The sequence below is a fragment of the Mustela lutreola genome, chromosome 4 (genome assembly GCF_030435805.1).
Source record: "Mustela lutreola isolate mMusLut2 chromosome 4, mMusLut2.pri, whole genome shotgun sequence".
NCBI classification, from domain to species: domain Eukaryota; kingdom Metazoa; phylum Chordata; class Mammalia; order Carnivora; family Mustelidae; genus Mustela; species Mustela lutreola.
The window spans coordinates 122,655,020-122,670,824 of NC_081293.1; the positions used below are offsets into that span (position 1 = coordinate 122,655,020).

General features: G+C 35.0%; 1 protein-coding gene across 1 annotated transcript in view; it reads right to left on the reverse strand.

The window, feature by feature from the left end:
• Window positions 1–15,805, reverse strand: part of SEMA3E (semaphorin 3E) — a 255,031-nt gene that overhangs the window by 48,615 nt on the left and 190,611 nt on the right. The window contains exon 5 of the mRNA XM_059170981.1: window positions 6,155–6,248. Within this exon, the coding sequence (XP_059026964.1) occupies window positions 6,155–6,248 (94 nt within the window). The remainder of the gene's footprint in view (window positions 1–6,154; window positions 6,249–15,805) is intronic.

Below are 15,805 nucleotides of genomic sequence, written 5' to 3' on the forward strand. Positions count from 1 at the left end.
GCCTAAATTCTGCATCTCCTTTCCTGCTTCACCTCCCATGTGCCTGACTATTGCCTACTTCCTCTCTGATGCCTTCCTTGACTAAACTTGTGTTAGTGTAGTGATTCCTAGTACCACCAAAGCCCCTGTGCCTGTTTCTACCATATTGCTCACCCTACTGTATTAATGTATTGCTTATACATTTGACATTATGCCTCACTAGAATGTAGGCCTCTTGATGTGTCTTATATATTCTTTTTCCCCCAATATCTTGTACAGTGTCTGGAATATAGGAAATGCTCAATAAACACTTGTCAAATCCATGAAGAGCACAGTAAATTAATTTGTGAATATATCTAAAAATTCTTTTAGGTGTTTAAGTTAAATAAAGCTATGAAATGCAATAAAAACTCAGGATAAGATTCTGATTCTTCAATAAAGCTTCAGTAAAAAACACTAAGAGAAAGAAACAATATTAGGCATTTATATGAATAACAGAATTCCTTGATTTTTTGTTCCTATATTTAATAATTTTAATTCATGAACACAAAAACTCTATTTTCTTCCAGCGTTTGTCCCTAATAGTTTCAGCCCCCAAAGACTGCCTACACTAAACAGCTTATATGAAAGAAAGTAAGAATCATTTGACTCTTGCCAATATATAAAAACAAATCCACTGTAAATAATTCTAAGTTAAAATGCATCATTACAATAGTTTTCTACATAATTCCTTTTATCAGAACAAATTCTAATTGAAGCTTCAGTTAAGCCTACTGCATTGCCTTCACGTTTTATGAAACCTACCATTCTCAGCAGTTTTGCTCATGGGCTAGATACTTATTACTTGATTTGAGTTTTTAGTTACCACATTAGAAATACAGATTTTAGTTGTTTGGTAAGACAAACATCAACAGTTTTCCAAGCTTTTTATCTTCTTAGGTTTTACTCAAGCATTTCTCCTATTTGTGTTGTAAACGTCTACACAACTAAATAATGTGAAATATATTTGCCTCATGGACAGCACATGACTAACGATGGAATTAACTGCTTCATTTCATAACTGAGTTATATAATTTTGTTAGAAAGTCATTCAAATATCAGATGCACTGTATTATAGAATCACTATAACATGCGTCATTGCATATAAAACAAAATACATGCACGAGGATGAGGATGGATAAGAATGAGTGAGGTATATATTCCAATACTCACATCCCAGTTCACAGTCACACTTTGCTTAGGGTGCTAAAAGCAACCAGGCAGAATATATCCTTGAATTAGTTATACAGTTGTAGTTGGATTTTTTTTCTTCTAGCCTTATCATTTTTGTTGGTTTGTTTTGAGGAATCCATAAGCAAAATATCCAAAGAGGCTCAGAGACACTAGTAGATAAAGCCAGAAGCCACGAGCATGTGGATAACTGGCATTGCACCAAATGTGAGAGAGCAAGAGAGTTGGATAAGAAATTATAGACATTCTTCAGGGACAGGAACATGGCAAAGGAATGACTTTAAGTCTAAATTTCCGTACAGTTGAGGTGGATTCAAGAAATAAGGAGATATACTTCATTTGTTACATTTACAGAGGTTGCATTTATAAAGACATACATTTTATCTTCACTTAAGATTTTTCATTTATTTTTCTAATATGATTAAGTCATATTTTGTGCCAGAACTACTCATTCATAACTCTGTCCTGGATATAATTAATTTAAAAGGAACATCTGTTTTAAAAAATTAATGCCATTGATAGCTTGAAATACTCACTTAAATTTCCTCTGCATATATTCCAACTCCCTTTCATTCAGTCAACACTGACCTTCAATGTACAGAATATGTAACGAGGAGATATATTCACAAAGGTCTCATTATTATGAATAAAAGTACAGGAAGAAAATTTCAGCAGCTATAAACTTTTGTAATTTTATTTGCTTAAAATGGTAAGATAGGACCAAATAGAATGTAGAAAGAAAATTTCAGGGCCTACGATATTTTATTCATGATTGTTTGTTGAAATAAAATTTAGTAAGTCTTTAACTTGAGAAGTCATCCTAAAAATATCCTCATAACAAAGCTAACACTTTGAAAGCAAAGCAAAAGTATGTGACAGATTAGAGTGGTTTTCCCCCAAATGCTAGTAACATGCATGTTAGCATGACATGTCATAGTCATGTCAGGTATGGTAAATATTAAATTACACCTGGAACTACAAATCTGAGTCAGAATAAAATATTTTTTAAGAAAGTCAATAGAATTGAGAGGGCAAGGTATAAGGAAAATCCTGCAGTTACTAAAGGTGTTATAAACGTATTAAGAATATTGCAACAGTATATCCAACAGAGCTGATGAAAAAGAGTCAGCCAGTATTTTTTCCTTGCTGGCCAAAATGATATATGACATAAAGAAAATATTTCCTAGGGTGCCTGGGTGGCTCATTTCAGTTAAGTATCCAACTCTTGATTTCAGTTCTGGTGGAGATGGAGCCCTGTGTTGGGCTCCCCACTGGGCATGGCGTCTGCTTGAGATTCTCTCTCTCCCTCTTCTCACCATCCCCTCTCCCTCTCTTAAATATATATATTTGTATTTCCTGAATTTTTATTTGGCTAGTCACCAAATCCAGTAATTAGATAGCAATATAAGTTCTATCTTTGGATGAAATAAAAGGTATAGGCAAGTAATACATCAATTTATTTTACTAAGTAAGTTGTTGTTTGAACAAAGTGTTTTTAAAACCAGGCTGTAATGTCTTATATTCTTCAGACACTTACTGAAGACCATTTTCAATATAAAATTGTCATCACAGTAGGGGAAAATGTGGCTAAATGTGTAGAAATATTTGCACCTGTGATATGACTTTATATGCCACCAAGATAAATTATGTTAATATCAAGTGGCATTTGGAGAGCAACCCTAATTAATGTATCATTTCATTTTGACTGATTTGTGAACATTCAGAACAGAGCTAAACAAAGAGGTTGTTTCACTCCTTTAATTCTGTTTCACATGGAATCACTGCGAGATACTAACATTTCATTTCTAAATTAGATGATAAATTTAATTAAAACATGTTCACGTGTTCATTAACTTGTCTTTTACCTAACAAATAATCATTCTTTATTCAGTTTTTGGTATGCTTTTTAGTTCACGTGATCTTCAGCCAACTAAATTTAAGGTAACTGAAATGAAAACTGTACCTGAAGTTAAGAAATTATAAGACATCCTTTGATTTTCCAGCACCTCCTTTTTTTCCTTGGGGCCTTGTTACCTTTATGAGTATTGTTACAAATTCGAGTTTCTTATCACGAAAGCACAACTTGAGGTGAACAGGCGCTCAAGAGTTAAGTGTGACCCACAATTAACAAAGAAACAAGGATCGTGGCCTCAAGATGGTCAACATTTTGCCGGAGTCTTGTCCTAACCCATCAGCTGAGAACATGTGTGGCCAGAAAATACCACATTTATGCATTCTTTCCCTGTCAGAGTAAGCTACAGCGGGCTTGCCAAATTCCAACACAGGTAGCTCCATTTTTCCAGCCCAAACTCCTGCTGTTTTTTTGACTGGGTGAATTATTCCTACTTCCTCTCTCTCAGCGTTGCTGGCTCAGGTAGAGGTTATCGGGTTTCTGTGGCACCTCGTATCTACAGTGAGCGAATAATCTTTCAAAGGTACTTTGGGATGAAAGCTAGTGGATAAAGGTGAAGAATTATATTTTTAGTTCTTCTTTTTGGAGGGATTATTCCTATAGTGTTTGTGTTTAGTTTGGAGGGCTCTTATGATTTGATTTCTCTTCTGAATATGTGGAACAGCCACCCAGATGGCAAGCACTTCCCATGTCAGCACAGTGTAATTTGATTTGGAAGTTCAATGAAACTCACTGGGAAATGTCCCTCCAGTAATATTTCCCCTCTTAAAAAAATTCAGTTTTAAGTTTCCGGTTTCATGCATAAATAAGCTCCAGGGAGGCTTAGTGGTGAGTGGCAGGGTGACTAAAGGAATTGTTTAAACCATTTAAATGAAATGTTAAAATTAAATGGTGTGCTAATCTTTTTAGGATTTCACCACAGAAGTAGTGTTTACTCTGTAATTTTCCACTTTCAGTATCACTTATAATATTCTTATGAATAATATCCCAAAATTTGTTTTTTGCCTGTTTAGGAATATTGAGTCTATTCAATGAATATTTATAGGAGGCCTATTCTGTGCAAGATGTAAGGTAAAAGAAATGAGAAGAAAATCTCTTCCAAACATATTCAAATTTTAAATTTATGAAATTATCCCCCAAAAGCACTGAAAGCATTAGAAAAAATTATCTATCAAATGAATGTATTTTAATGCATCCAGTGCCATTTGTAACATAGATCTAGCTGGTATCCATTCAGTGTCCCTCCCAAGACTTTGATTCCTACTGAAGTTTAAACTTAGGCGATCTTATTTTCATATTTAAGGTCTCCCTTCCTTATATTCTGTTTATACACACACACACAGGTTAGCAGAGGAACGCTAGCTATCTTAAATATACTATTTTTCTTTAAAACATTATACTCTTTAAGAATATTACATCTTTTGGAGCAAGTTTTGAAAGAACTTACTATGTGAAATCTCATTTTAGAGCCTTTTCAAACTATGGGCCTGAAGCAAATCCATCTTTCCCTAATAATTAGCGCTAATTGAAGGTCTTTGCTCTACAGATATACAGTGGACCCCTAACTCCATGGAAGTTGGAAGCTCTGACCATGAAGCTGAAAATCTGCATATAACTTGTGACTGCCCAAACACTTAACTATTAATTGAGCAGAAGCCTCACGGATAACAAAACAACTGATTAACGCATAGTTTGCATGTTTTATCTATTACCTACTGTATTCTTACAGCAAACTACAGAAAAGAAAATGTTAAGAAAACCATAAGGAAGAGAAGATACATTTACAGTACTGCACTGTATTCATAAAAAAGAACTGGATATGCCTGGACCCATGAAGTTCAAACCTGTCTTGTTCAAGGGTCAACTATATATATATATATAAAACTTTGCTGACATAGATATAAGTGCCATGACCAGGATGGGGAGTACAGAGTGGGACGCAAGGCCCATCAAAATGAACTATCCGGATAAGTTCAGGGACTGCACAGTTTCTAGAATTCACGGGAATATCTGCATCAACTCAAAATCTTGTATTCTGATTACTCATCAGTGGGGAGTTTTCAGTGTTAATCTTTTATTTAGGATGGGAAGTCCCCACATGTTATTTTACACTTTCCCATTTTCTGCCAACAGGGTGACCTAATATTAGCCTATAACTCTAAGTGTTGCAAATGTAATAGAAATCCATACATCTGTACCATACTTATATCAGAACCTCACAACCCTGAGAGAAAAGAAGGACTCCTCATAGCTCCTAGTTAGGTATCAGGAAGAGCTCACTTCAGCTTTGTACCTGGGAACCCATCTGTCTGTACCATCACAGTGCTGGAGTACTTTGCCAAGTGTGTCAGCATTAAACCCCGAGAATATAAACAGAAAGAAAAATAATTTCATTGTGTCTTAAGTGAGGTACTCAGGTGAGGTACCTCATCTAATTAAACGGAATCAAATGGAAATCTAGATCAGACATGCCAACTTATTTTATTATTTCAATGTGGACATTTAGTGGAAGTTTGAACAGGTCAACCTCTATTGTTAAGATTCTAGATAAACAAGAGTTTAGATAAATAATTTTAAAGTTCTCAACTGAGATAACCTTCTGATGAATTCTACTGATACAGAGAAGGGCACCAAGAAGAGAATATTAAAAGTTTTCCTAAAATTACAGAGTAATTAAAACAAAAAGAACTAACATATGTTGCAATAGTTGAGTTTCTCCAGCCAGGATTTTATAAAGTACTTCTCTAACTGCATTTTTTTGAATAGTAAACGGTCATAGTACAGGATGTTTTCTATCAGATACTAAATAAAACCTGTGTTTCCAGAACGAGACACACATACTTCAGAGTAGCTGCATTTATCTTAGAGTCAAAACTGGTTCAGTTTAGCCTGACTTGAAATCTAATATCATTGCTTCCAGCACCCATAAATAAAAATGACTCTAACACACGTATAGAGAAACACCAGAAGAATCTAAGCGAAGTTCCAAAATCAATATGGCGACCAAATGATGTCTGTGGCAACAATAATTACCAACTAAGGTGGAGATGAAGGAGGAGCTGGGATCGAAAGGACATCTGCCCCTTCCTCTTTCAGACCTCTGTGGTTCCAGATGAAACAGGGGATCCTTGGAAAAACAAAAACAAAAACAAAAACAATAGATAAACCAGAAAAGCCATTATGTATTTGCCAATTTTAGTAAGAATCTAATTGCTCAGATAAGACATATAAAAACCTGACCTTTTGCAAACAGTGTAAACAGGATACCATGAGTACTGAGTTTCTTAAAGCCAAACTGGGTTTTGTACATAAATATATGAGTCTTCAGGTCCATATGAGTTTCTCACTCCTCCCAGAAAGTATACAGGTGATGAAATAAAAGACATTAACAGTTTTTAATCACATGAGCGGACAGTAATGGTTATTCTGAGGGGTGTCCAGTAAATATGCCAAAGGAATGAAAATAAGCTAAAAAAAAAAAAAGGTTATTAAAAGGGAGGTTTAAAAAAGAAAAAGGGAGGCTTAATGATAAATACAGAATTGACTGCTTTCCCACAAAGGCCACTATTGATTTTTTCTGAAGGGTCTGCAAAAGAAGCTGATAAAATTTTCTATCAATTTAGATTATTTATTTCCAATCATGTCTCTTCTTCATCACATATTCTTGGTATACACATTTAACTTTAATAATTTAGAAAATGATGGCTGCATAAACAATTACTGGAATATAGATGTATAGATAAATGTCACATTATGAGCAATGTTTCAGGCTATATGTGACATATAGTGTCACATAAATAAGAGCTTGAAAGTACTTCTATGAAAAACGACTACTTCACTGGTTCTTATTGCAAGTGCCTAACCACCGAAATTTTCTCTATTCTCAGATTTCAAAATTCTCATTAATATATTTTCATAATGATTATTCATTAAGTGTGCTATAAATGGTTTGGGTAAAAGAAAGTTTGGAGGGGCGCCTGGGTGGCTCAGTGGGTTGGGCTCAGTCCTTCGGCTCAGGTCATGATCTCAGGGTCCTGGGATCGAGTCCCGCATTGAGCTCTCTGCTCAGCAGAGAGCCTGCTTCCCTCTCTCTCTGTCTCTGCCTGCCTCTCCGTCTACTTGTGGTCTCTCTCTGTCAAATAAATAAATAAAATCTTAAAAAAAAAAAGAAAGTTTGGAAAAGTGACAATAAGAATCAATATTGAAAACTTTGCGGGAAACGAAAAAATACTCTGCAAGAGAACATTGCTGATCCTGCCCCCTGCTATCCATGGCCCTGCCCATCTGCGAACCATGAACCTCAAAACACTCCCAAAGTCCTGAGTAACTTCTGATTTGCAGCCACTTTTCTCAAACTTGAATTTGACTTTCTTAGCCACCCCCCTTATTTCCCATTATCTGTTCTGTCCTGATCTTGCCATTCTTATTTGACACACTTTTCTTCCTCTCTCTGATTCCAAAATCTCCATTCTGACCCTGTGATTCTAAAACCTTTCCAGTAATGCAGAGTTCACCTGACCCCTACAACCTTCCTGGAACTGAACCACAGCCCAGGGGACAAATGGAGGCTCCTCACTCAGAGGTGGCTAAAAGCCAAAAAACTCTTTTTAACCCCCCAATTTTTTTCCTGTTTACACACTTTGCACACATCTGTAGAGAGCAAGAACACCCATAAATAATTGGAGACATTTTTGTGTTCGCTACTCAGATGACAAATTTACAATGACATGAGAAGAAGTTTGTTTAAATGAGAGAGAATTCTTGGTGTACCCAGCTAACACTTGTGCTGAACGGTCTGCATCTCCATTTGGAAAACTGACTTGCAGCGTTATGTGAAGGAAAAAGTGACCAAGTGCGTGAATGTAATACTTGGGTGACCCTTTAGTCACTGCAACATTAGAAGTTACTTGAAACAAAGTAGGTAGGACATGCATTTTGTGTTTGTTCTACTCCAGTCAAATGTCCAAATATTTGGTCAGAGAAAGCTGTTAAAGAGATATACTGAACTGCTCTCTTAAATCAAGACTTTCTACAACTTCAGAATTCAGACACTCAACTTTTTATCACCAATGACAGGTGAAGGTGATTTACCTAATGGATAAAATTACACACTTTTAACACTAAAATTGAAACTGCAAGCGAAAAACAAGTGTGTTGCATATTTATTTGAGCCAGCACAATATATTAAGTTTAAACGACCAAGCAGGGGCGCCTGGGTGGCTCAGTGGGTTAAGCCTCTGCCTTCAGCTCAGGTCCTGGTCTCGGGGTCCTGAGATGGAGCCCCACATTGGGCTCTTTGCTCAGCGGGGAGCCTGCTTCCTCCCCTCTCTCTGCCTGCCTCTCTGCCTACTTGTGATCTCTGTCAAATAAATAAATAAAAACTTCAAAAAAAAATCTGTCAAGTAGAAGAAACATAGAAAATGCAAACTAAGAACTCTAAGATTAAGAGAATCTCAGACTTCAAAGGACTGTAGTTAGGTGAAGGGAATGAAGTCACAATTTCTCGGAAAAGTCACAGGTTTTCAAAGGTCTAAGTACCACTTAGGCTCCTGAGGCTATTGTTGATTGGCGAATTTCAGCACAGGTCTGAGATTTCAATTATCTGACATACCAGTGTCTTTGACTTTCAAGAAAATTTTGCTTGAATCAGCAGAATCTTATATTTGAAAAGATGCCTAGAACCTTAACATTTAGGAAAAGAAGTGGAACCCAGAATCAGGCGGAATTTTTAGTTATGTATGAGGCCTGATTCTGTGCAGTATATAAATCTAGCTGAGTCTGTAAAAGGATCCTCTTTTACAAAACCTCACATTTAAACCTGAGAATAAATGAGCGTTGGATACTCCAATATTTTCACAGACCTATGCCTCCTGTCCAAACTCATGTCCCTTGACTGAACCCTTCCACTTTAACACAGAAGACTTCAAGTATGTATCTCATTTACTTGATTAATGGCTATAGCTGCCTCGACATATAGTCCTTTAAAAATAATAAAAGGTTATTTCGCCTGCTTTTTATATCACTGTTAAAAATCCATATTTTTGAAAAAAGGACAGAGATAGTATTTTAGTTTAAAAAATGCATATGTTCCTTTTTTTTAAAGATTTTATTTATTTATTTGACAGAGAGAGAGAGATATCAAGAGATCGCACAAGAGAGGGGGCTGCAGGCAGAGGGAGAGGGGGAAGCAGACTCTCCACTGAGCAGGGAGCCCAAAGCTGGGCTTGATCCCAGGACCCTGGGATCATGACCTGAGGCTAAGGCAGACTCAACCGATGAGCCACCCAGGTGCTCCAGTTCTTCAGTTTCTAATTGTGTAAAAAGAAAAAAAAAAAAAAAGATAAACCACTGGAGCACCCTTGCTTTAGAGAAGCAATGTTATCTTTATGCACAAAGAGAAGAAGATCCTAAACTTTAGAGGGTATAGTCATTTCCTCTATATATAGCACTTGGTGAATAATATTCCAGGATTCAAATACAACAACAACAACAAAAAAGACAATGACAAATTGGACTGGAGAGTGTGATACTTCTTAAATTTGAAAACTACTGGGATGTGCATTCTGAAGACTATCATATTTATAACAAAATAATGAAAAGGTGTTTGAACCCTTGAAAGTTCTGAAATTGCTCTCACAGTCTTACATGCCGGCTGTTAAGAACTACTTGTAGCTTCCTGAAGATCTCTTACTTGGGCTCTTCAAAGTGTTCAGGATAATAATGTCCATATAATATTAACAATTCCGCAGAGATCCTAGAACCCCCAGGAATCCTGATCTGACTCTTTGTCTGCCCTGGGATCGCCTTCTAGGAGAGACCCTAGAATCTCTCTCCTAGAGAGACCCTACCACCAAACATCAGTGTATCCCTTTTTTGTATCATTTACTTCTCTGCATTATAATTGCCTGTGTGACCCTCCTTCCTACTAGTTTGTAGGGTTTTCTTGAGGAAACTGCCCATGTGATGTTAATCTTTGATCCCCTCTATCAAATAAAGTAACTGGCACATAATAAATGCACAGTTGTTGATGACACTTGAAAAAAATACTACCTTTCTAGAAACAAACTTTTTCTTTTCTTTTTGCATTTGCTTATTTTCTTCTGTATCTAAAAGAACTCACAGATTGCTGTAGACAGGTGTGCTGATGTGAAAGCAGACGATATATACAGACTGTGCATGCTTTCTGAGAGCTGCCCATGAAGCAACATCGTGGTCCTATTGCTTTTCTACATTTTGATTGCCACTGGCTTTAGTAAAACTATCACACTGTTAAAACAACTAAAGGAAGAAGAGATATGTTATTTCTCAAGCTATTTCATGAAGATAATATATTTTCATATACATTTTACAATTTATAAGGGATTCTTAACAGGATGAATACCTTAAGGTTTAGGATAAATACAATTAAATTCTCCCTGGCATTTATTAAAAATAAAATCAAATACTGAAGAATGATAGTGGTGTTTGTTTTATCCCCAATGACCTTATTAATCATAATATGCATCTGGAAGTAATATGGAGGTGTGACATGGAGGTATTTCTCCACATGACTGATTTTTTTTCTCAACAAGATATTCTTCTGATATTGTGGTGTATGGTCATGAAATTTCAATACTGAGCTAAGAGGAAAAATTGAGTTCTTAATTCTTATCAAATAACTAACTTGGCAGCAGTTTTTAATAATTTACCTCATCTTTCATGATTTTAGACTGAAAGCTTTCTTTACCCTGTTAAGCTACATATGAAAGAAAGACACATTGGTTTGATTCAACCTAATTCCCCAGGACTCAATATATTATTTTTGCAATTTCATACAGCAGAGATGTGGAAATTGCCAAGAAGAAGTACAAGGAGAAAAATTTATCCTAGACTGGATAATACCGATAACAGAAAACAGGCCAATTCCAAACATCTATTGCTTTGTTCTGCACAGATCAAGCTGACTCCAAAATTAACTATAAATTCAAGAATGAAGTTTCTCACATTTGAGAGTTCATTGTGATGTTAAATGCAGTGTTTAATTTAGTGCACAATCCAATAAAATACTAAAAGGCGAGTAATGTAATTTTCTTCCCTGAAGTGGAATTCAGCCACTAAACCAACCAGAAAACTGGAGGCACGATGACATTGTCAATGACCCCAAAACAATTGCGCTTCTGGTTCAAGTAATATGTAATGCTGGTGTTTAACCTTATTGAGAATGTTGGTCAGTACTTACACTGGCTTTCCATTATCTGTGTTTTAACAGCTGGAATTTCTGCCTGAGTAATGTGGCTTAAATTTAGAAGACATCACTAGCATTAGTAGTGTGGCCTACACTTTTTGTTTCAGTGTGGTAAGAAGAAGTTTTTCAATAGGTTCTCCTGTGCTTGAGAGAAAGCAGGACGTGCACAGTTTGCAAAGGTAGGCAGATACATGGGCTCTTCAGAAAAAAAAGTTTAAAGAATAAATGATGTGTCTTTCCAGGAGAATTTTCCCCTTCAGGCCTTGAGGAGAGCGCTTGGAACCCAGCAAGACTGCTGTAAGCTATCTTCAAGAGGTGTGAGTTACTGCGTATCAGGTGTTAAATGGGATACCAATTAAATGAAATGAGAGTTTCCCATAAATGAGTCGGTGTGGTGAACTATTTTTGCCCTGAGTGTCAATGGTAAATTCTGAAAGATGTCAGAAAAAATCTGCGGCATTACAAATACTATAGGACAAAACAAATAACCCCCTATTTTATTTTATTACTACTTCTAATGATTAGAGAAAAAGTCATAAAATACACAAGGCATATAAACATGTACCCGTCAAAAATAAACAATAAAGATACAATTTTGATAAGTAAATGTCTAGAATAAATTACCTTATCATGCACTTCAGTTCTTTACATAACAGCTATCTAATAACCTGTAGCAAAATAATTTTGAAAGTGACTCACTGCACAATTTTTTCTTCTCTTCTGCCAATCAATAAAAACGTGTTAAATAACATTTGGAACATTTCCCAAAGACTGAATAAACTAGCAGAAAAAAATACAAAATGGGAGTGAAATTTTAAGTCAACATCTTGACACTAATAGTTTTGCATTTTAATTTTTTTGACATTTTTAATCTCTAAAACACAATGTCATATTTGCATAACTCTTTAAAATGTAGAAACTACTCTTGCATATATTGTTTCACCTTCAAAATAAGACCATGAGGTAAAATAGAGTCAATAATACTGTTCACAAATATTATTTTCTTTTCATAGATGAGAAATTAGAGCCAGGGTGAGGCTTAGCAATTTTCAAAGAGTGTCTTCTAACTTCACTCTATGTTCATTTTACATTTAGTATTATCCATCCTACTTACCATTGTAGACGGAGAGCGGGATATATGTTTGTGCTGCTGTGCATGGCTGAGTGTCTTGTATGAGGTAATTAAGGTATAGTCAGGGTTTGAAAATATGTATTAAGATTTTTTTAAAGAAGAAAATATTTATCATTATCATTATTATCAATATTTATCATTATTTATATCATTATTATCATTATTTATCATTTATCATTATCATTATCTATTTATTAAATTATATGTTCAAATGTTTTATTTCCTGTAACATTATTTGAATCGCTTGCAGATGCTATCAAACATTTTTTAAAGGCATATATGATACATCTACAGTAAAATTCTAAATCAATTGTCTTGTGCTGATTTGTAAATAAATATTTGCTTAAATCGGTATTTGTGGGTAAAATAATCTTTGCCTCACTTTCGTGTTTCCTTTGATTACTTCACAGTTCCAGTCTCCTCACTCTCATCTTACGCCAATAGTCTCTTAAATTCTACACTATTAGCTCTGTCTACCAGAAACGTACGCCTGGTGTACTAATAGTACTGGAAACAAATACTCTTTAAATGTTAATTATTATGTTGTCCTGAAGCCTGCTTTTATTAGAAAATAGCATCATCCTAGCTGCCTACCTCTTCCTCACCACCCTCTCAAATATAATCATGTCACTCTCTCTCTGGTACTTCCTCGCTGTTATAATATCTCACCTTTACAATATCTCAACAGCTCTGCCTTGGGCTTTCTGCCTTCTGACTCCCACCATCCCATCAAAACTCCAGCAGCACAAGCTGGCTGACTTTCTTTAAAAGTTGTATGCCTGATAACACCCTCTGCTCTTCCATTAAACTTTCCCTTTGGGAAAAGGGAACTCAGTTCTTCCTACTCTCTAGAATTCCTATTCTCCTCCCTATGTAATGAGGAAACGATGCTGAAAAATGACTTTGCTGATATTCTGAGAGACTTTACCAAGCGAAATTTCTCCCATAGGCTATGCTACCTATCTCTTTTAACATTATTTCCATTGCACTGTGAGTACATACATACGGGTAATTCGCAAGCATTTAAGAAGCCTACTAGATTCCAAGCATTCAAACAGTACTGAATTTAGGAAACATGATGCATGCGACTGTTTTGGGACCCCATAAAAATTAAGCAAAAACACCCCTTCTAATTGTAAATTTCACAAATAGAAAGCCAAAATCAACAGGTGGCTACAACTAATATACTAGTTAATTTTGTTTCATGAAACAATATATTAACTGCACTTCAATGGCAGAAATAAAGTCTTTATGCTATTTAATAAACTACTAGGAAAAAAGAAGGAGAATGAAAACAGGAATAGGAATAAGAATTGAAGTAAGAGTCGAAATGTTTTTACAAAGAGAGCTAATACCAAGTGAAGATAAGAAAGCCTCTGATTTGATCTATGGCTCAAGTCCTGTAACCTCTTTCAACCTCAATTTCAACACTTGAGAAAAAGAAGAAACAATATTTCTGTGTTTCTCCCTCCTATGACTGCTGTGAGGATAAGAATAAATATTTTAAAAAATTTAAGAATTAGAAAATTTGAATATGACCTAACTATATAGGAAGCTAAAACCGACCTATTACAAATCCAAGGGTTGGCAACCAGCTCTTTTATATCAAACACAGTGGTGCATAATACTGATTTCATTCTGTATTATTTTGTTTTTGTTTTGTTGTTTTGCAGTTAACTTTAAAACCTTATTTTATATGATGAGAAGCCATAAGTATAAGAATGCACGTTAATATGGATAGTATTTCAAAGACCCGTGGATAAATGATGGATTATTCAATAAATGGTGTTTGGACAACTGGAGTGCCATATGGAAAAAAAAAAAAAGTTTGATTACTACCTCATGTCCCATAGCCCTGTAGCCAAATTCCAGATTGATCAACAATTTAAACATAAGAAATAGGATTATACAAGGAATAGAAAAAGACATAAAAATTTTGTATGAAATCTTGAATGTGGAAAAGGTCTTTTAAAACAAGACACAGAATCTAGGAGACATCAAAGAAAGACTGATGAATAATAGAGCTTAATGATTTTGAGAAAAAAAATCTGACATGGGGAAAAACCATAAACATTTTTTCGGCCAAAAAGAGGCTTTCTTCTTTCCTTATTATATAATGAACTCCCAGGAACCAATAAAGATCACAAAACAAATTTAAAAAAATAGTCCGGGCCCACAGAAGTACAAAATAGTCTTGGAATATTCTTTTTATTCTAAGAAGCAAAGAAGCTATGAGAACTATTAGAGTTACATCACGAAGACTTAGAAGAGGTATGTCAGCTGGAAGAGGTACCTGCAGGACAAAGATGGTGCAATCCATTTTTTAAATAAAAAGAACTGCAACGGACTGAAATAACCCTAAGAAAATAGAGAGATGGCTGCTGAAATATTTGCTGGGCATACCCTATAAGGCCACAGGAGAAAATGTCATATTATAATTAAATATCTTGTTCTGAAATTAAGAAATTTGGTATTTTAATTATGTGAAAAGTCAGCAGAGCCTGTCTTCTAATAATTATAACATTGGTTGTAATTTGATTCATTTACCTTATGATGATCTGTATTTGATTCCGGAAAAGTCAAATTTAATTAGAAAATTTATCACAGTATGTCTGGTCAATCCCTGCCTGGGATACCCAGTTAATCTGGTGCTAAATTTACAATGGATATTGCAACTGAAACACACCACTGTGCGTAAGTTACTAAGGTAGCTGACTTGGAATCTCTTTACATCAATAAATTATATAATACTCAAAGCAGGTCTACAGGTAAAGATGCAGAAAAAAAAAGTTTTGCTGTAATGGGCACCATGGTCTCTATTTCATAATTTTAGTTGCTTAATAAGATCCTAAGAATGTACCTACAAATGGTTATTTTTTGAGCAATTATGAACATCTATCCTATATAGAGATTTTAGGGCAAATCTAGCAGGAAAAAAATAGTGGTAGTAAATATTTGTACAATATAAGCAGGGTTTAATTTCTGATATTCTCTATATACTATATAATAAAATAACTGATACAGCATAAATGAGCAATTAAACTGGGTCTGTTTCTTAGATAAAATACATGGTACTTATATTTTAATTTATATACATGTGTATATAATCATCCACATATATGACAATAAAAGTATATATCAATATGTGAAATATGAAATATTAACATCAACTACTCTGTTAATGATAACATCAAAACTGTAAAATAGGAGGATGCTAAAAATAATCATGAATAAAATTTCATGCATATTTTTTAAAAATTTAACTGAAAGAGGCAGGTGATTATTTAGACATTTCTATGGAAAGAAAAGATCCATCTTGACTCAAGTT